The sequence below is a fragment of the Marmota flaviventris genome, chromosome 7 (genome assembly GCF_047511675.1).
Source record: "Marmota flaviventris isolate mMarFla1 chromosome 7, mMarFla1.hap1, whole genome shotgun sequence".
In the NCBI taxonomy this organism is placed as follows: domain Eukaryota; kingdom Metazoa; phylum Chordata; class Mammalia; order Rodentia; family Sciuridae; genus Marmota; species Marmota flaviventris.
In genome coordinates this window covers 62,593,775-62,616,261 of record NC_092504.1, presented here as the reverse complement: position 1 = coordinate 62,616,261, position 22,487 = coordinate 62,593,775, and the positions used below count along the sequence as shown (strand labels likewise).

Here is a 22,487-nt window from a genome sequence, read left to right as displayed (position 1 = left end):
ATAAGAAATCAAACAGTGTAGTATTGGTAAAAAAAAAAAATAGACAAATAAACCCAGAAAAGAGACAAGAGATTGCAGAAATAGACCCACAGACAGAGGGTAAACTGACCCATGACAAAGGAGCAAGGGCAATACAGCAGAGAAAAGAGTTTCTGGACATCCCCATGCAGAAAGTGAACCCAGACATAGACCTTATATTTTTCACAAATACTAAATCAAAGGGGATCACAGATTAAATGTAAAACAGCAAAACTATTATAAGATAACATAGGAGAAAACCTAGATCACTCTGTATTCTGAAAATCTGGAAATGACTTTTTAGATGAGACCCCAAAGGCACAAACTCTGAAGGAAAGGATGATAATCTAGATGTCATTAAAATTTAAAAATTCTGCAAAAGACACTGTCAAGAGACTAAAATGACAACTCTCAGATGGGAAAAATATTTGAAAACACATCTAAGGTAAAGGACTCTTATCTAAAAATATACACATAATTCTTAAAACTCAACAGCAAGAAAATAGGCCAAACACCTTGACAGACACCTCATCAAAGAAGAGTCATTGATGACAAATAAGTCTTTTAAAAGATCCTTCACATCGCACGCCGTTAGAAGAATGCATTGAAATTATAATGAGATATCACTATACACCTATTAGAATGGCCAAAATCTAGAACACTGATAATACCAGATGCTGTTGAGGATGTGGACCAATGGAAAATTTTTTTCATTGCTGGTGAGAATACAAAATGGTACAGCTACTTTGAAACATAATTTGGCTGTTTCTTACAAATGTAAATATACCCTTACTATTCAATAAAGCAATTGCACTTCTTGGTATTTACCCAACTGATGTGAAACACGTGTCCTAATACCAAAAACTGCACATGATGTTTATAGCAGATTTATTCATAATTGTCAAAACTTGGAAGCAACCCAGATGTCCTTCAGTAGACAGATGGATATACTGTGGTACATCCAAACACTGGAATATTATTCAATACTAAAATTAAATGAGCAATCAAGCCATGAAAAGACAAGGAGGAAATTTAAATGTATATTATGAGAGAAAGAAATCCAAAAAGGCCACAAAAGGTGTACTTCCAACTATAAGACCTTCTTGAAAAGGCAAAACTATGGAGACAGTAAAAGGATCAGTGGTTGCCAAGGGTTGAAGGGAGGGAAGTATAAGTAGGTGAGCACAGAGGATCTTTAAAGACTACTCTGTATAATATGCTAATAGGGGGTACATGTCATTATAAATTAGTGAAAGCTGATAGAATATACATCAAGAGTAATGTGATGTAAACTATGAATTCTGGGTGATAATGATGTTTAATATAGGCTCACTGGTTGTAAGAAATGTACCAGTCTGGTGGGGAGTGTCAGTAATGGGGGAGATGGTATATGTAGGGGCAAGAGATATCTCTGTACCTTCCATTCAAATTTACTGAGATTCTATAACTCTTCTAAAAATGAAAATGTTAAAAAATAAATTTTCCTTTTAGTTTTGCCATATATATATATATATATATATATATATATATATATATATATGAATTTTTATATATAATGCTTAGATCTGGGGAAAGGGCTTGAAATATTGTAGGTTTTAGGAGAAGAGGAACATCAGGAAGGCCATAACAGTTGGGGAATAAGACCCAATTGAACAGGTAATGAACATCCATAAACATGATTTGGATAGATTCCTACTTTCTTTTAAATTTTAAATTAGTGTGCTCTATATTTCTCTATCAGTGATATAGGCTGCCTTACTCCTATTACTATTTTTCTAAGAAAAGTTTAGTAAATTTAAAGGAGTACGACTAATGAATGACCATGTAGTTTGTAACTTCTGGTTTGATTTATTGACAATAACTTTGCCAGGATACATTTTTTCTCATCTTTCAGCAGGTAGTACTTCATTTTTTTTCTTTCACCAGGGATTGAAACTAGGTACACTTAACCACTGAGCCACATCCTCAGCCTTTTAATATATATTTTATCTAGAGACAGGGTCTCAGCGAGTTGCTCAGTATCTTGCTAAGTTGCTGAGGCTGGCTTTGAATTTGTGATCCTCCTGCCTCAGTGGCATGAGCTGCGGGGATTACACGTGTGTGCCTGCTATTTCATGAAGTCTTTTTTTTTTTTTTTGCTTTGACTCAGTATAAGTACTTTGGCCTTCTTGTGTGTGAGCTGGAAAGACAGGAACAGTCCTCAGAGCTGGCCCTGAGACCTGGAAACTTGTTAGAAATACACATTCTCTCAGACCCCATTCCAGGTCTATGTTTTATCAAGCCCATCAGGCTATTCTAATGTACTTTGAAGTTTGAGAACCTCTGGTTTAAGAGGAGCTTCAATGGTAAAAGTAGAGAGATGAACTTGCTTAACACCCAAGTGCATTGGGAACCTGCTAGATTTGCAAATCTGAAGTGATGAGCTTTCTGTCAAAAGAGAAGATATGACTGCATTCTGTACTCCATTCTGCATTGTAACTCCCATTCAGAGATAGACTGTTAAATCCCAGATCACCTAGGAATTCTAAGACTAGCATAAGAGGTAGGTGGCACATATTTATCGAGAACTTAACATTTATGCCAGACTTTAGAGTAACTCACTTTACTTACAGGATCTTGTATCCTGTTAAGCCAACTGTAAATTAGGTGTGGTTGCTTCTATGTTGCAAATACAGAGAGACTCAGAACGATTAAGTAAATTTGCAGATTTGCAATCCTCACAACTAGGAAGCAATAGGGCTGAATTCATATCTGGAAGGAAATGAGTAACAGGTGGTGTTTACATGGAGGATTTATTGTAATTGTTCAGGTTTAGGATTTAACCTCTTTGGTTTCAGGATGTCAACTTTAAAATAAAATACACTCTGAGTTTTGTGAGTTTTTCTAGCTATAACGACTGCCCACTTATGACCATTTAGACTAGAATCATTTCATTATATACTACAAAACTAGTATTGTTTCCCTAAAGGATGACTTTTCTCAAAAGGTAATGTTAGATGATGATGTTAGGATTCTAGAAACCAGGTTAATAGTTATTTTAAATTTGTTTAAAAAAATTAGAAAAAAATTGTTTTTGATGAAATTTTCATGATTCTGAATACTTGGAACTGTTCCCTAGCTTTGTAAGAAATTAATTTTCCTATCACATTTTCTCTCTGCTTGACAGAACTATTTAAGAGTCAAATTTAAAATTTTACAGCAAAGTTATTAAGGCGTATTTAAAATGTATGGCAAAATGTGAGGGTAAAACCAAATGACCAAGTGGTTATAGATATTGAATATTTGTTTGCTCTTATATACGGTGAGCTGGGAGCTGGCTCATACCGACCCATGCAAGCCAACTGCTAAATGTTCAAGAATTTCACAAGTCAGTTGTTAAACAAAGCCATTACTTTAAATTATTAAATTGGAGTCTGGCATGGTGGCACATGCCTATAGTCTTAGCTGCTTGGGAGGCTGAGGCAGGAGGATTGCTTGAGCCCAGGAATCAAGATCCCGTCGGGGGAAAAAAAATTAAATTACTATACACAATTGATTGAATTAAGTTTAAGACAAAGGTAATAAGTGCTCAAATTAATCACTTCCTAATTATTTTTGCTACATTTTATTATTGTTGATGCTCTTGAGGTTATTTTTTGTCTATTGTATAAATGTGGTAGAAATACTATAAAAATTAGTACTACTGTGCATTTCTTCTCAACTCTGTATTCAGTAAAATTATACTGTTAAGTTTAATTCAGTCATGGTAGGAGTAAATACAACACAAATGTGAGCAAATGCTACAAATCAGGCTTCCCTTGATTCCAAAAGTGGTTTGTTAATCATTTATCAGCACACCACTTTTTATAATATAATAAAGGCAAATTTAAAATAAAGACTTGATTTGAGTTCAAATGTTTGTTTTTATTAAAAATCCAAATCCAAATGATAGTGAGTTTAAGAACAGTATAAATTAGGGTAGAAGAAAGAAAATATACTCAAAGTATTTGAATAAACAGTTTAATAAAGGTACTATTTACGGAAGTGTGGGCAGGGTTAAGTTAAGACAGCCATAGGGATGCTGATGTCCCTGAGACTATGAACAACATGAAGTCATTGCTACCTCCATGCTTGCTTGGGTAAGGGAGGCAAAGGATTTATCCAGAAACTGCAAGAACTGAAACTGTGGAACCTGTAACAATAGGACCTGTGGCCCAGATGGAATGCATCCCTGGCCAGAACCACAGCAAAGCAGGTGGGGCAAGGACAGCATCACCGACACTTCCCAGCTTCTCTCTCTTATCTGGGCTGCACTTGGCCAATCATACTGGAAGCCAAAGCAAGAGAGTCATTTCTGAAACATTCCTTAGTGGTATATATAAGGGGGGCATCTTGAAACTGGGTTTTGATTATTTATGGAAGTTTCTCTCAGAGACAGGGATCCTAATAGATTTTTATCACTTGTGGACTAATCTTAGAACCAAAATGAGCCTAAGGATAAAATTCTATTAGCTTTCAAAGAGAGGGATGCAGTATGGGTCTATGATATTCTATCAACCAAGTAATGAAATTTTTCATGACAAGCATTAACTTTAGGTTATAGGGGCTTGCAGCCATTTTTAAGCAATGCCAAGTTGTGCTTGTGGAAGCCCTCAAGGATTTGAAATTCTGGTGTTCATATGGAACTTCCAAAGAAAATTATCTAGGACAATTACCTCAGAGTTGTTATGAGGACAATGAGGAACAGAATGTAAAGGAGTTATTGCACTTGATTTTAGCATTGCTAGAAGTCCCCGATATAGAATTTTACCAGGGCTCTTAACTATTCACAATGGAACAATCTAAAGGGATCTTGTTAGGACTTATCTCTGGCTTGTTTGGGGACAAAATCTGTATTACATGTTGTGGTATCTAAATATGGATATTGGACTACATATAACCTTCAAAATCCTCAATTTCATGTAGCATAACTTAATAATGTAGTAATAGTTAATAAGTTATTAATATAGTTTTCTTTCCTCAGCTCCCATTAAGTTTCTTCAAAACCCTAGTCTATGAGATATTTTAAATTTTAAATGAAAATGTATTTTCTGTCAGTTACCTTCCAAGATTCCTAAGTTTTAAGGCCATGAAATTCCCAGTCCCAGATGCATTTTTATAGACAATCCTAACATTACATAGATTGGCTCCTGTGATAGCTTCCCCATGCACCCTAGAGAAATGCACTCCAGGAGTAGAGTCTGCTCTTAGCAAGGGCCAGTGAGGATCTGAAGCTTACATTGAGCCCATGGTTCCCAGGAACTTCTGGGCTTGGTTTGGCATCCCTTGCCCAGATTTTATGAAAGCACACTTTCTCATCTTACTGAGTTTGCAAATGTGCCAAAAGAGCCCTGCTGGTCACTGTCACTTTTTGTTTTTGTTTTATCAGAGGGTAAAGGGACACAACTGCACAGGCTTGCAGAATGCCAAGACGGTCTGGGCGTAGTTCCATTCTGTCACTGCTATTTTTCTCTTCTCAAGCCAACAAACATTTTCAAACTTTTTTTTTTAGAGCCCTGATCATCTCCAGGGTGAGTTATGGACACTTAACAAATCTTTGCATGTGCATAAAAGGACACAGTCATCCTCACATTATATCAAGGATCTTGAGAAGGCTTGATGGTTAATATAGTGTAAATAATTATCCTATCATATTACATATGGAAATCTAAATTTTTCCTCTTTCTTCTAATGTTTATGTCCTGATTGCAAAAGAAAAGCTATAATGATAGTAAGAACATGTAATTTATTCAGCATCTTGTTCTTAGCAGAGTTAACTGGTTTCATATTTAACAACATTAGAGGGGTCTTTCTTAAAAAATAAAACCCAACTCAAAATTTCAGAATGATTTTGCCATCTTGGGGGCAATGTCTATGTTAATGAGATGAATAATTTAAAAAGAATATAGCAAAACAAACAAAAACCAACCAGACTGTTATTTATTAATACAAATTTATATAGTGGCATATGGTATTGGAGAAATCAGAAATTCATAACACACAAATTCATATTAGAAATACAAAAAAAATCATTTAAGGATCAAGAAATCAGGTTGACAGCACCACGAATGTTTTACTCAGTCTGAGCAGGTGTGTAGGATCCAAGAATAACAAATACCTATAGGAGTCTGAGACTGAATATCATAAAACTGTGCAAATACATTCCACACTATTTCCCATCCAACAATAGGGATCTGCAGGAGTCCTCCAGGAGGCCTGGGGTACTATAAAAGGGCAGCAAGGCAGAAAAATGGTTCAGACCATTATTTCTTTTAACCTTCACAGCCGGCATATGATAGTGAGTAGCAACCCCTGAGGGTTTTTTTGTTCCTTCTCACCTGAAGGCATGATATAAAAGGTTAGTAACACACACACACACAAGGCATTAGTGAGCAAGTCAGAGAAATGGAAAGCAAAGCTTTCCTTGAAATATAATCCACATTAGTCATCAAATTATCTGATCCCTAAGATGAAGCATAAAATGTAAATGAATTGAACACTTCTACATCAAAGGGGTGAATCTCAACTCCCCATCTCTTAACAATTTTTATTTAACAAGTACGCATTCACTAGAGAAGTACTGACATTCCAAAATGTGTACATAACGGGGTGAAGGGCAGAAAGAAAGGGAGGCAAGAATATTGCAAGGCTTTCTCTTCACAAAATTCATCCCCTCCAGGTCCTCAAGGGATGTTGCCCTTGTCAATTTACACCCTGTGTGCGGAGGCTGCCAGGAGCATTCTTAGGCTTCCGTCTCCCTCCCCACACTAGTTTCATTCTGCCAACTGTCTGCAATCTTCCCAAACACATGTCCTATTCAGTAGTAATGGAAGGGGTGTGCGAGAAGAACATCTGAGCAAAGGAAATGTGCTGCTTTAATGTGTGAGCATCTTGGCACTCAGAGCAGTGACGAGTAACGGGCCAAATGGAATGCTGCTCTACAGATAACTGGCTCCCTGTTCTTGCAGAATTAGCATTCACCCTCTAGGCTGTTCTGGAGAAGACTTCGTGCCAGGCTAATCAGCTCTCCAGCCGTGAGACACCAAGTCTGGATGTTCTGAGGCCGAGACAGAAGTTCTGCCTGAATGGCCCAAGCTGGTCTGAAGTAGCACCTCTCCAATCAGGAATTTCTGGGCTCACCCCAATTCATCTTGAGAACCTTATACTCACCTCAGAACATGAAGTCAGACTTTGCCTTTAATCTCCTGTTCTTGGTACATTATTAAAACTTTCTATTCATGCCTCCTAAGGATCACTGCCAGTCATGCCTAGGTAAAGCAGTGTTTCTTTGCTCCAGTTAAGAGTGTCATTTCATAATCCAAGTAAATTTTCTACTCACCCTTGTCATTTTGCCTACCATACTCTCTCACCTTCTCCTTCTAAATTTATTCCTCTCTCACCCATTGCACTGTTCACTCACTCACTCGACAAACACTTCTGGCATGCATGCCTGTGACAGGTACTGCGGAAGAATGAAAAGGTGTGGCTCATGCAGGTCCGGCTCTCCAGGAGCTTGGAGTCTGATAGAGCTGCCTAAAACTTTTCATGGTTCATTCTGTTTAGGTTTGAGTACCATGGTGTTTCCAGTCTGGAATGTTCTCAAAGAGCTTGACTCAGAAATTCTAACACAAACATTACACAATGTGAACGGTCTGTCATTTGCTCAGTGACGATGGCGTGCCATGCATCAGGAAGAGAGCATGTGTTTTACTCCTGAATAATGAAACTGTGCCTCCAGTTCAAAACAACATGTTATGCATGCTTATGTTTTTGCCAATAAGGCAGAAATAAAAGAGAAGCAAAGGCAAGCCGTGAGCACACCACACACAGAATAGGTAAGCTGATATGTGAACGCTAAATTATTTTAAAGCCACATGTTTATGGCCTTGTCATGTGCTGATATGGTAAAAATAAGTGCCTGAGCTACCAGAAAAGAACCCCCAAAGAGAAATCCCTGAAATCCTGTAACAGGGACAGTGCCTGCATCTCCTGGGTGACAGACAGCAAGAGGACCAATGTACATCTGTTTATTCTGATTTCATTCCAACCTGGGCTTCCTCTTGTTTTATTCAAATAAATTACTTGCTTCCCTAAAATGCTAACAAAATTAAATACCCACTGCTAGCAAAGCATGTGTGCTTGTCTATTACTGGACTGGGCAAAGCCTGGGGTAGCAGGAAAGTGTGGTTCATGTTTTCTAGGCATCCATGGCATACAAAGGCCAGGGTGCGCTGGATCTGTTGTGCTGCATCCTGCTTCAAGACCAGGTCCCTACATTCCCCAGGTCAATCCTCTCCCCTTTGTAAATACTTGCAGAGAAGCCCTCTAGTCTGAAGCACATGGAGACCCCTAGTTGTGTAAAAGGCTTTGGAAAAAGTAAAATGTACTCAGAGGTCATGACGACTAGGCCATCAGGAGGAAACAATGTTCAAATAGAGCTGTTGTGCTAATCAGTAGATTTTTGAATGGAATCTGGGTGTCAGCAATTGGTACTCTATTGTCCAGAGTCCATGAAAAGCCCAAGAAGGAGAATACTGGAGGAGGGGGAGGAAGCCAAAGGTCCTATATCCCACTCACTCTCGGGGAGATCTACCACATCATCTGAACTCTGTCAGCTACCCTAATTGTCCAACACCTGTCCTAATGCTAAAACACTTGCTTCTAAGTTCAGCCTTTCACAGGTACTCTTAGTAGCTGCTGAGACTGTGAAAGGGGTCCACAGACTACCTCTGCTCCAGTACTCTGGGGGTCTCAGTGGTTCTTTGTTTCACGAGGTAGCTCAGTTGAGTCGATGTGTGTGATGTGTGCCGTCTGCCACTCAAAGCTATAATTTTCCCTTTTTTTTTTTTAAGTCTGCAAGATTATAAAAATACCAGTATTTCCCCGTTTTATAAAAATGATTTTAGATAAAAATACACATGGGTCTCCTCCATTAAACTTCCGTTCCATCTTGTAAATTGTTGTGGACTCTGACTTCCAGATTCAATTTTTTTACTTTAGCACCTTTGAACGGATAGGCCCCCTCCGTGTCACTCAGTATGTTGACATTCCGCACAGTGCAGTACTGTCTGTTCACGTTCTTCTCCACCCTGTCCTGGTTCCTCTTGGGCACATCCACCTTGGTGTTCAGAGGGTATTCTTCCAAAATGTCCTCCGTGGGCTGTTTCTTCCTCTGCTTCTGGCATTTTCTGGTGATGAAGCAAGCCACCAGAAACAGCAGAAGTAGAAGCATGATTGCAGCCAGGGCACTGCCAATGGACGCCCCAGTTTGGGACAGAGAAGCAGCCACAATTGGCTCTTGCATCTCCAGATTTAGGGACTTCATATTGGTGCCATTCTTGATTTGGTCCCCTTCATTGTCATAGATGAGGGAATCATCAAGGGTCAGCCAGCCACTGGGGTCCACCAAGTCCCTTCGGTGGCGCCTCAGGGGGGCTGTGAGAGAACGCTGGACACGGGGTCCAGAGATGGTGTCTGGGCCAATAATGTAGATCACCTGGAGATACCACTGGTGTCCTGCTTCCACCTGCAGGAGGAGGGACACAGGGAGACAAACCACATATGTCACTGTTGCCCACGGACCATGTCTGAAGAAAGGAAATGGAAAGACAGTTGCCACCATATGATTAGATAGAAAAATGGTTTTAAGAAAAGCATTAGCAATGGTTAAGCATCTTCTAAAACACAGAGGACTAAACCAACCATTACGGGTTTTCTCTTATTTCCAAATTAGGATGATTTTGGTTCAGCTAATCACATTCTTCTCTGTTTCTCTACCAGTACATGGAATAGCCTAAAAACTTATTTTTCATGGTTTCTTTAGCTAAGTGAATGCTTATGAGTTATTGGTCTTTATTGATGGTAGTGACATAATTGTATTAATAATCACATTCAATCACAGTGACCTTCAATTGTTCACTATGCTAATTTAGTATTTATGATGAACTTTAGCTAAAATGGAGCATCCAACAAATACTTGACACCCATTTCTGACAAATTCTTGACAAAATAGGCTGCATCTGAATACTTCCTGGATTGTCCCCTGAGAAGTGAGATCGTCAAGTATTTTATTCCCTTTCATCTGCCCCCACTGAAACCCTCCATGGTTTTGAAATAACTTCTGAAGAGTGTGATTATTAATAGTGCCAAAATCCAAGGTCATGCATTACTATCTGGAAACAGCAAAACAGTGAAACTTGATCTCGGAAATTCATGTTTATTGCTGGAACTTAGGGTAGTTCCATTTAACGGATACTAGTCACTCTAGCCATTCTAAGTAGCGGTATTGTGTTTATGATTTTGTTCAATGTTTTCCATGTGGCTGTGAAAATGAGCCGGTTCAGCAGAGAGTCACAGAGGTAAGCAATTCAAAAGAATTTAGGAAGGACTAGAGCATCATATGTAGACCAGGCACATATATGACAGGTACTGTATGCAAATTAAATAATTTTATCATTGCTTTGGTCTACTGAGGATAGATGGTGAAATTCTGGGGTGAACAATAAGCTTAAAAGCAATAAATAAAAAGATCTGCCAACCAGAATGCTGTAAAAAGAAACTGCCAATCCAGAGTGCCCCTTCCCTCCAGCTTTAAGGTGGACTTGGTTCTAAGCTTATCTTCTAGCCTTCTCACCAAACTCACCTTGTAGAGGGCATCTACTTTCAGAGTGAATCCATCCACACCTGGCATACTGCTGACCACATGGAAATCGGGCAACTCAGAAGCAAAGTGGGCCTCAAAAGGTACATCATGGAAGTACTTATCAGTGACCTCTGGCTGACTGCGGTCCTAGAATTTCCAACAGAAAGAATATAGGCTTTAGAATGATGGAACAGCTGTACAGGTAGGTACAATCACGGGGAGGAGAAAGGCAGTCTCCACTGCTGCTTTGGGTCAGAGAATATATTGTAGATGGCTTCTCCTTAAGTCAACAGCTGTCTCTGGGCACCCATTGTCTTCTTTAAAGGAACAATTTGCTGGGTTCTGTGATCTCAAAGCAGAGTGAACAAGCCTAGACCAAAAGCTATTTGGTTTCAAGTTATTTGGTCTCAAAGCCCTTTATACACTTAAAAAGCAAGGAGCCCAAAGAATTTTTGTTTATGTAATTTCTATCCATCCACATTTATTGTGTTAAAAATAAAACCTGAAAAATTAAAAATACTTAAATATTAAGTCATTCTAACATGACAATGAAAAATTCATTATGTTAACTAAGATTTTTTTCAAACATTTTTTTATTTGTAGATGGACTCAATGGCCTTTACTGTATTTATTTATTTTTATGTGGTGCTGAGGATAGAACCCAGTGCCTCACACATGCTAAGCAAGCATTCAACTACTGAGCTACAACCCCAGCCCCTTAAGTGAGATATTTTTCAGTGAAAATACCTTTAAATACCTTTATTCCTCTTCTCCCCTCCCTCCCAAAAGATGGCTGGCATTGTTTTGCATTTTTGCAACTCTTGAGAACAGAACTGGATTCTCATAACTGCTTCTGGACTCACTCAGTTATGATATGCTGTTTTAGTTGAAGTCTATGAACAAAATCTGGCCTCACACAGCTGTGTGGTTGGAAAAGGGAAAAATGTGTTCATAGCCTTTTCAGATGATTTCTGTGGATATTTTAAAATACGAAATCAAAACCTGGCAAATGATTTTTTTAAAAAGATTAGTTACAATGTGGAGTCTCAAATCATATCAAAAAACTTCTCAAGTTTTCTTCATGGATGAGGGAACAAGTGTGAAAAATTGGCCCTATCACTGTACTGTGACAGCAGTTTTGAGCTTGTGGGCTCCCTGAAAAAGTCTCAGGGACTCTGGAGGTCTTGGCACCATCCTTTGAGAAACAGTGACTTAGAGTTTCCTCTTCCTGGGCCATCAGTACAGCACAGTTTTGTTACCCGCTGTCATCATCACATTTGGTAATGTGTGGGAGTGTTTAGCTGATCAGAGAGAAACAACAACAACAACAACAACAATATATATATATATATATATATATATATATATATATATATATATATATATGTCATTAAGAGTGAGGCTTTATCTGCTTCAGGCAAAATTCACAGCTGGGGAAGTCCCCTAGTTATCTGCCTCTCAGCACTGACAGCTTACCAATAGCAGAAATCTATGTTTCAGGTGTTTGTTGGGCTGAATACATCCGTACTGTGGCCCTTCATTGTAGATTGTTCCTGTAGGATCAAAGAAAGGCACATAGCCATCCTTGCCAGTACAAAGATAGACTTTCTCCAGCTGCAGTTTGTAAGCAGAATTAAGATTTTGTTCTGGATTCCAAAGTACTCGGCCATAAAGGATTTGACCTGAAAAGATTGAAAGACATTAATTAGGTCAGACTTTAAAGAACAAGAAATGTCAAGGGTAGAAAGGATTTAACATGCTCCCTTAGAGTCAAAAGTACCTTTCTCTGCTCATTCATCATTTATCGCTGCTTTAAATCTATAAACACCTAAAACATTATTTAAGCATTTAAATTAAGCCAAACACTTGGATATGTGCAGGGGACACAAAAATGACTGAGAGGCAGGTGAGAGGACAGAAATAAAAGCAAAGTGTTTGACAGAAACAGTTAACATTTATCAAACTCACTACCTTCTAGGTGCTGTATTAATGTCCTAATAACTCATGTAGTGCTCACAGTTTCAGAGAGGAGGAAACCAAGGCACTGAGTGTCTAAGCAATTTGTTGAAGATCTAGCAATGGTGAAAGTGAGATTCAAAGTCAAGGCACAACCTGAATCCACAGCCCACCCTATTAAACCCTACGATGCTATACAGAAAAAGGTTAGTCATACTAAATGAGCAGAGTTAAGCATGGAAATCTACCTGGGGAGAGGCAGGGAAAGGTTTAAGAACAGGCTATTAGAACAGTATACTGAAAAATAAGCAGGCATTTGTCAGTGCATTTGGGGTGGGAGGGGAAGGCAGGAGAGAGAATTCTAAGCAAAAGAAAGTCCATGAGCAAAATACCGAATGCTGGGCAGGTACAAATGTTGGTATGGGCACTGTTTCCTTTGTGCCTGCTACAGCACCAAGTTCTTTACCTGCACTCTCTTATTTAATCTTCCTAAGAGTTCAGGAGAGGCTCAATCATCTTTGCCACTTAGGTAACTTATCCAAGGCTCACATCAACGATGGGGTGGGAGAAGAATTTGAGCAAAAAATACATCAGACTCTAAATGCTTCTCCAAAGCATTAATTGTGTGTCAAAACTCAGAAATCCTGACCAAAGGGGAAGGTGCAGGTGCAGAGGCTCTGGCAGTACAGACTCCTGGGCAGAGAACATTGTGCTGAGGATGCTGGACATGAATATGTGACTAATAAGAAACATGGAAGCCTTTACGCAGGGGAGGAATAGCAATACAACCTGGCTTTAGAAACACAGAGCAAGGAGCAAAGACAAAGAGACTTGAGTACAGACGACAGGGGACTATTTTAAGGTTCTAGTGAGGGATAAGTATCTAGAATACAGCTTTGAAGCAATGAATTCAAGAAATGTCTAGGGGTCAGAGTCCATTCATCTGAATAACAGATGGAATGTAGAATGTGAAGAGGAAGTGGAGGACAAATGAGATGTTCACCAGGGACACCTAGCACAGGGGATGCCATTCATGGAGCAACAGATGGGGGAGGAGCACGTTTGGAAGGAGAGAGGTCCAGTCCTAGACACCTCCAGGCATCTGAAGGAGAGCTCACTTGGGCTCAGCAGTTCCAGATCTGCATGTGGAAGTGCAGAAATGAATCAGGAGAGATCAGGGATAAGGTCAAGGTTATGGCTGTGGAATAGAAGGGGTATGAATGTTGAGAGTAAAGAAATGGTCCAAGCCATGGGGATGACCAGAGGCAGCACTCAAGAAGAATGGGACCTGGGAATAGCAACATGGAAGGGGCAAAGGCAGAGGCCCAGGGCAGGAGAGAGAGAAGTGATCCGATCCGAGGGGCAGGAGAGAAACAGAACAGAATCCAGTCTGTAGCAAACGGGCAGAGGAGAGGCAATGAAGGGCCATGGAGACAAAGTGTGATTAGCACTTCTTTAGGAGGTTTGTCAGAGAAAGGAAAAGTTTGAAGCTGAGATGAAGGTAGTGTTGAGGGAAGGTTTATTTCTGTGATGTGCTGGACGTCAATGTTTTTTTTTTTTTTTCCTTTATAGCTGTGTGTGTGTGTGTGTGTGTGTGTGATGCTGGAAATAAAATCCAGGGCCTCGTGCATGCCCATGATGTGCTCTACCACTTAGTTACAGATCTTGCCCCTTGAGTATGATTTTAAGATGAAAAAAAGACTCAGATATGAGAAAATTTAAAGAAACAGAGACAGTCAAGAGACAACTGAGAGAGGAAAGGCAGACAGCTGAATAATTCATTTATTCTTCCAATGATTATTTGTTGAGCTCCTGGGGATGGTGCTATGGTGCACAAATTTGATATCTAGTCACAATCTCATGGAACTTACACACTAGTGGTAAAGAGAGACAATAAAATAAATAAATATACAATATGCATAATATTAAAAACGTGATAAGAACTACATACAATGAATAGCATTCTGCAAAAGTGAAATATGTGGAGCCCATGTTAGATTGTCTGGGTGTCAGGGAAAGCTTCTTTGTGGAAGTTCACAATTAAGTAGAACCCTGAAGGACAAGGAGCAGCTAGCCTTTTGAAAAGCCAAGAGAACATGTTTGTGGGGCAGGTGAGGGACTGAGGGATCATTTCTAGCAGAGAAAGCATGACAGAGAGTATACGTGGTATCCTTTTGAGGCTGGGAGCAGTAGGGGTAATATTGTAACCTCTCTAAGAAAATGGCAGATAAAGCAACTTACTCAGAGTTAGTGTGTTAGAATGGGATTGGAAATACCAGTCTTCTTACCACCCAGATCAATGCTTTTCCATGGTAATACACTGTCAATCATTTAGGAACTATGAGTGTGATATTATTTCATAACATGAAGGAAGAATATGAGTCTGGTCCTTGATTTGACCTTGGCTGGCCTGAAATCATCCCTGAGAATCTTCACTGGGGAGGTAACTGAGAGCTAAAGAGTAGGGATTCTACTCCAGGAACTTTCTCATGCTTAGGCCGAGCCTCTTTCTGCAGGAAGAGGAAGCAACTCACCTTTTGAAAAGGCTCCTTTGTAATCCATTTCTGCCAGTGACATGTCGGATGTGTTGGGATCCATTAAGAACACCTTCTCATTATTGCAGAGCTGAAATTCAGTATTGAGTGAATACACCACGGGCACAGGACGGTTGGTCTGCTGGAACGCAATGGGTATCAGGAATCTAAATGTGGGAGAAATAAGAGCCTCTTGAGAGCAGGGTTAATTTTGCACGTGTCATTTCAGCTGCCCTCTCTTCCCTGCCCTTCTCAGGACTGGGCACAGAGCTTTGCTGTGGGCACTGAATATTTACTGAATAAAGAGACATATGTGGGAGAAGAACTTTATTTGATCTTTATGAGGTTGATCTGTTCTTTTGAACAGGAAAAATTTAATTAGTCTTTGAAACTCTTTGGTTTCCTTTGCTTTTTTCCCCTCTTTGATTGCTAGGTGGCTCCTTTCCATGGTGTATGCACTAGAATTCTTCTCAGTTTGCATGTTCTGAGACTCTGACTATTACTCTTCCACTCTGGTCAATATTCACTCCATGTGCCACTTTTTAGGGCATTGCTAGGAGACACTCTCTTACTCACACCCCTGGCCTTCTTCCTTGGTCCCTTCTCTGCCCCTTCTGGTAGGTAAGAACTCCTCCAGGACCAGGGGCCTGGGAGCCCTGATATTCTCTGTCAATAATCCCACCCCAGCCTTGCCATTGAGTCCATTTTCCATCCCAAAAGTAGGGATGCCATGTTTAATTCCCTAATCCTGATTTCTCTTCTGAGCTCTAGAAACACCTATCTGCCTTCCACTGACTGCTTCTCTGATAGCTTTGGCTGTCTCAAAGATACCTCAGACTTGACCTACTCATCTCTCACAAACTTAATCTTCCTTCTGGTGTTCCTATCACAGTGAAGTCCGAGTCCTCCTAAAACTGGTCTTCATGGAGTCACTCTTACTTCCTTCTAATCTATTTTATATAATGCAATCAATGAACTCTATAATTTAAAAAAACACTCATATTTGCTTATGACCTTTCCATTTCTAGGGTGAAGAACAACATTTTAACAAGACTCATAAAGCCCTGGCCTTTGCTTATTTCTCCAGCCTCATCTCCTGCTCCTCTCCTTCTTCCCCTCCTTTCTGGGATTTAGCCAGAATAGCCTTCTTTTGGGCTCGTGACTGGTTCTCTTCTCTATGATCTCTACTGCCTCAGGAGTCATGCATTCAGATAATCACCAGGCATTAGTTACTATATGACAGACACTAATCTAATTATGGAGATTTGTCTGTGGAAAAACCAGAAAATATGGTCTCAGGGAAGTTATACTCTACTGAGGATGTAATCCGCAAATAAGCTTAAACATAATATAACATGCTAGAAGGTAACAGGTGATGAGGAGAAAAATTAGGAGAGACAAAGAATTAGTGCAGCCATTATGGAAAACAGTATGGATCTCAAAAAATTAAAAACAACTAGTTATCCTTCAATTGAATATATATACAAAGGAGATGGAATCAGTACATTACAGAATAGCTGCATTCCTATGTTTGTTGCAGCATTATTCATAATAGCCAAGATACAAAAAGTAGTTGGATAAAGAAAATGTGGTATGAAAGATATACACAATAAAATACTACTCAGTCCTGAAAAAGGAGAATCCACAATTTGTGACCACATGGATGAACCTGAAGAATATTATGTTATGTAAAATAAGACACAGAAGGAAAAATACTTCATGATCTCATTTATATGTGGAATCTCAAAAAGCCAAATACACAGGAAAAAAAGAGAACAGTAGTTACCAGGGATGACGAAGAGTGGGACATGGTGAAATATTGGCCAAAGGAGGCAAAGTTGCAGTTAGAGAATGAGAGTATCTAGGATAAAACATGATGGCCATAGGTCATAATATAGTTGCACACTGGAAATTTACTTAGATTACCAAAGAAAGGTGACTATGTGAGAACATAGATACATTTATTTGCTTGACTGCAGTAACCATTTCACTACATACATGAATATCAAACCATCTTATTGTACATCTTAAATATGTGCAATAAAATAAAGAAAGGAAGGAAAGAATTTCTCAACTCTGTTGTAGCACGAAAACAATGCTGAACCATGGGGTGTGGCTTATTCCAAAGTAAAACTGCATTTACCAAAGCAGGCAGAGAGCTGGAATTATACTCTGGCTGCAGTTTACTGATCCTTGATCTGGAAGGTTGGAACTACCCTTCACCAAGATGGAAAACTGTAGAAAGGAACGTATCTGGTGGAGAAAGATAAAGACATGTTTGGACACGTTAAGTTTGAGAGGCCTGTCAGAGCCAAGTGGAGATGCTGAGTAATCAGCTTGATGGACAAGTGTCAACTCCAGAGGTGAGCCCTGGGCTGGAGATGTTTGCTTGTACTTAAAACCTCGAGAGTGGAGGATAAAGAAAATCCATAAGGAAGTGAAAAGCCATTAGAAGAGACTGTTCCGGCCTGATCCTGAGGGCGTTCCAAGTTCACAGACTATGAAAAGATGGAGAACTGGCAAAGCAACAGAGGAAGAGCCAGCAAGGTTGAGAGAAACCTACAGTGGGATGTCTCAGGTGAGAGAAGAAAGAGGTTCAAGGGGCAGACGTCGCTCAATGGCTAAGTGCTGCTGAGGGTACTCAAAAGGAAGAGCGAGGCTCCATCCGAGGATCAGGAACAGTCATCACTGACCTTGATAAGAACAAGTTGCATTGAGGGCTATCAGGAGAAGCTTGGCTGAGAGGTTTAAAAGATGATGGGCAGAGATTAATTGGAAATCATGAATATAGACAACTCTCCAGAGGCATACTGCAGGAAAAGAAATGAGAAAAATGTACGATGAGAGAGAAATGGAATGTCAAGACACTGTTGTTGTTGTTTTTTGAAAGATGGGAGAAGTTGCAACTTGCTTTTCAGCTGACCAGAGGGATTCATGGAGAAGAGGGAATTGCTTGAGATGTTCTTTATAAAGTGGAAAGAGACTTCAGGTTCTAGTGCAGAGGAGGGGAGGCTGCCTTTGGAGAGAAACTCAGAGCCTTTGTTTGTACCAACAGGTGTACAAGCAGAGACGCAGGCAGGTGGGTAGATATGATGATGGGAGCCTGTGTAAGTTCTCTTCTGGTTTCTTCTGTTTCCACCACATGGCAGGGCACAAGGTAATTGGCTGAGGTCAAGGACAGGCGAGAGAGCAAGCAAGTTCAGAGAAGGAATAAGACAGTTTAAAAAGTGGAAGAGTGGATGGATTAGGGAACTAATGTATTTTGCTTAGTGGCCCTAGAGATCAATTTGAGATTAGTGATAGTGAACTTAAAGTTTTCTGGCTTTGATCTTGCTAAATATTCTGCCAGAACACACTCTCCTATTACTCTTACTGATCCTTTAGGTGGCAACTTGAATTCTTCTCTAGGAGGTTTTCCTTCTTGCTCTTACCTTCAGGCTAGCTTAGATCCCTTGGCATCCATTCTCATATACTTTGCATGTTTCAATCGCAGAACTTCTCATGGTTTAAAACTTTATTTCAGTGTGTGACTATGATTGACATCTACGTCACCACTCCAGATTCCATGGTCTCTACTGGCTCAGCATGTATGCTCAATGCTAAGTTCCTGATGCATGTTTTTGTCAAAGAACAGTGAAGGAGTGATCACTTCACTGTTTTACTCTGTTTTGTATTTTGAAGGTGTCCCATTGGGTAGACTGGAGAGGATGCAGGAAGATCTTGAAGCCCACACAAGCCAGAGCTAACTCTGCTTCAACAGCTCTGATATCACCATTGGTCATATCAAGAGCTCATTTGTCTGACTTGGGGAAAATTATTTTTTCTCATTGATACTTACACTACTGGAATCCACCACAATGCCTGGTGCATACGACATTAATGTTGATTATATGGGATATATAACAGACCTGAGATTATTATAATAAATAATAATTTTATAATGGATTATAGACCTCACAAAAAGAGTTACAATATGAAACATAATTTTTTTCAATTAAATCTGAATTCTCTGTGCCAGTCCTGATTTTATTGTGTGTTATAATTCTAGGGTACACATATAGAGTCGTGTAAAGAATTGGAAGCAAGGTTAGGCCTGGAAGAAAGAATGGAGAAGATATAAGTAATGATCTCCCTGAGGTAAGGCAAGGACATTGGTATCCTCACAACACTCTCCCCCTTGTCGTCTCCTCACCTACACCTCTGGACCTGGATATGGGGCTGGTACCTTTCTTGCTCCATTTTGTCATTTTCAAATCATTGCTTCTCTGTCCTTTTAAAAAACCCAAGCACCTACCCTGGAGAAACTGTTTTTTATATGATTTATACCAGGAAATGTTCACATATATATAAATATTTTTTGTAATAGAATCTGCTACAATAAGCTAAGTAGAACGGTCAAATAAATTGTAGAATATTCCTACAATGAATACATTAATGCAGTGAGCCATTAACTGCAGCTACATGAATCAACACAAAGGAATCAACAATGATCCATGGAGAAAAGAAAAAAATAGCAGCAGAGAGAATTCATACAATATGAAACTTTTACATAGAGTTCAAAAACATACAAAACCATGACAGGTGACCATGAAGTAAAGTCATAAAGCAAAACTAGGGATTGCAAATACAAATATCAGGTTAGTGGTCATCTTAGTGGGAGAAGGCAGGGAGTTTGACTGGATAGGACATTTATGAAGGACTGGTAGCCAAGCACAGTGGCACATGCCCACATGCCTGTAATCACAGCCACTGGGGAGGCTAAGACAGAAGGATCTCAAGTTCAAGGTCAGGCTCAGCAACTCAGCAAGATTCTGTCTCAGAATGAAAAGTAAAAAAAGGACTAAGGATGTAGCTCACCGATAAAGCACTCCTGGGTCCAATCCCCAGTATACATAAATAATTAATTAAATAGGACTGGTAATACTGTGTTTCTTGAGGTAGGTAGTAAACACATGTTTATTTTACATATCCATAATTTATGGTCCTCTGAATATCTGAAACATTTTATAATTTAAAAATGCAATATATGGTTAAAAATTCCTTAGCATATCCTGTTGAGTTATTTGCCTCGTTCTTCCTTATTGCAGCCAATTACCAATTTCTGGTCACCTTGCCTCCCTTAATGTAGATGACTATGATGTTCTCTAGCCTTGTTCCTGCCATCCACCCATCATGCTCATTTTGATATCCATATGGAAAAAAATCCATGGAGAAACCTCACCTTTCAGTTTCCAGCTAATACCTGGCTTTTCATTTCACTAAAACTGATGCCAAATGTCTATTTTGTCATCCTCATTCCCCCAAACCTCATCCAAACCTCACCTCTCAGTTTCCTGACTTCCTCACCTCCACAGAGATTGTTCTGACTGCACCATCCACTCTTCATATTCCTCCTGTGCACCAGCATCCCAATCTCATTTTCAGATACCTCACTCTCCACCACCTGTATATGCCCAGTTCCTGTCTTCTTTTACTCCCACTCATTAATTCTTCAACCACAGCAGGACCTCCCTGACCCCCTTTACCAAGATGCAAAGGAACTGGAACACTTACACATTCATCGTGGGAAGGCACAAACATAATTAACTATTGACAAATGCTTGGGGAAACAGTCTGACAGCTTCTTGAAAAGTTAAAAACAACCATATAATCTAGCCACTGCATTCAGAGGTACTTACACAAGAAAACAGAAAACTCATGTTCATATAAGGCTTGCACTGTATGTTCATAGCAGCTTTATTTATCATAATCCCAAATTGGAAACAACCCACATGTCCATCCACTGATGAATTGTGCTAAATCCACACCATGGAATACAACACAACAATGATGAGAAAAAACTGCTGATATATAGAGTAACATGGATCAATCAAAATAATCAGGCTGAGTGAAATAAGCCAGAGAAAAAAATTCATATTGTATGACTTCACTTACATAAAGTTCTAGAAAATAGAGACTCACTCATAGTGACAGAAAGCAGATCAGAAAGGTTACCCAGGGAAGGGATTGGGGTGGGAGGGCACACAAATCAGTGTAAAGAACACTTCTGGAGGAAATGGCTGTGTTTACTATTTTTTCAAATGAGATGTGCATCTACTCAATGTCAACAGCAGACAATTTAGATCAGTTCTGCTGGCCTCGGCTTACCTGCCTGCTGCCGCCACCATTGACATTTGCAATACTCACTTCTCTCCCTTCTCGGGGATGGTTCCCTTCCTTCTCTTTTCTGGAACCTTAGGGTTCTTCTCTTCCAGCTAATATCTGGCTTTTCATTTCACCAAAACTGATGCCATATGTCTATTTCGTCATCCTCATTCCTCCATCACTAATCCCCTTGGCCTGAATCCATAGGCTCTGCCTTCTTCCTTCTGTGGAGGAATGCTCTGGGCTCCTAGCTAAAGGGGCCTTTCCCCTCTAGTCTTGGCTCTCTCTTCCTCTTGCTCAGGGTCTTTGCTCAACAATGTTCTATCTCCCCTGCACCATCCAACATTCCCCTCTACTGGATTACTCCTACCAGCAAACGAACATCCTGAAATACTTTCCCCCTTAAAATGCAACTGAATAAAACCTCCTTCTTATTTGACTTCTCATCTCAACAGTTACTGCTCCATTTTTCTAATGTCGTTTTAGCAGAATTCCTGCTTGTTTCTGCTTTCTTAGTTCTCTCTCTTGAATTTACTCCAACCAGGCCAGTGTTTCCCTCAGTCCACCAAACTGTTCTTGGCTCAGCTCATCAATGAACTCAGAATTGCTAAATCCACTGGCTTATTGTCAGTCTTAACTTAAAGCCACAATCTAAATGGTCTTCTCTTCATGTTAATGTCAGGTTCTGTTTGCACATCTTCTCTCCAAAATGGTTCTTAGTCTATGACCATAACACACTGAGCATGCCTGATCTCACCCATCCTTGGAAGTTAAGCAGGGTCAGACCTGGTTAGTATTGGGTGGGAGAAATGTTTTCTATCCCTTGCTCTGAGAAAGGAGGTACTGAACCGTAAACAGTCTGAGAGCTCAGGTTGCTTTCAATCAACTGTTAGAATGTACTGCTATAATCTCAATGCCTAGGCTGGAGCAAAGCACAGGAGAAAGGCTGAATGGACACTGGTGAATGAATATATGTGCAACGCAGACAGTTCCTGGGCTGAGGGGGATATGAGAAGATGGACAGCTGATTTTTGTAGTTAGGCTCTAGAAAGTCTCCCATAAACACTGAATTTGTGGATATTGAAACAGTGCTCATAGGAGAACTGCAAGGTGAGGTTTCTCTATAAGCTTTCTGGTCACAAAACTTCATCACCTGATTAATACTTAAGCTTATT

General features: G+C 39.8%; 1 protein-coding gene across 1 annotated transcript in view; it reads right to left on the bottom strand.

Moving 5' to 3' along the window:
* Positions 1-8,700: 8,700 nt before the first annotated feature.
* The window catches only part of Fras1 (Fraser extracellular matrix complex subunit 1), a 421,323-nt gene continuing 407,536 nt past the window's right edge, over positions 8,701-22,487 (bottom strand). Inside the window, exons 71-74 of the mRNA XM_027939818.3 lie at positions 15,169-15,335; positions 12,155-12,360; positions 10,679-10,825; positions 8,701-9,562 (exon numbers count right to left, since the gene is read on the bottom strand). Of these exons, the coding sequence (XP_027795619.3) occupies positions 8,969-9,562; positions 10,679-10,825; positions 12,155-12,360; positions 15,169-15,335 (1,114 nt within the window). The 3' untranslated portion in view covers positions 8,701-8,968. The remainder of the gene's footprint in view (positions 9,563-10,678; positions 10,826-12,154; positions 12,361-15,168; positions 15,336-22,487) is intronic.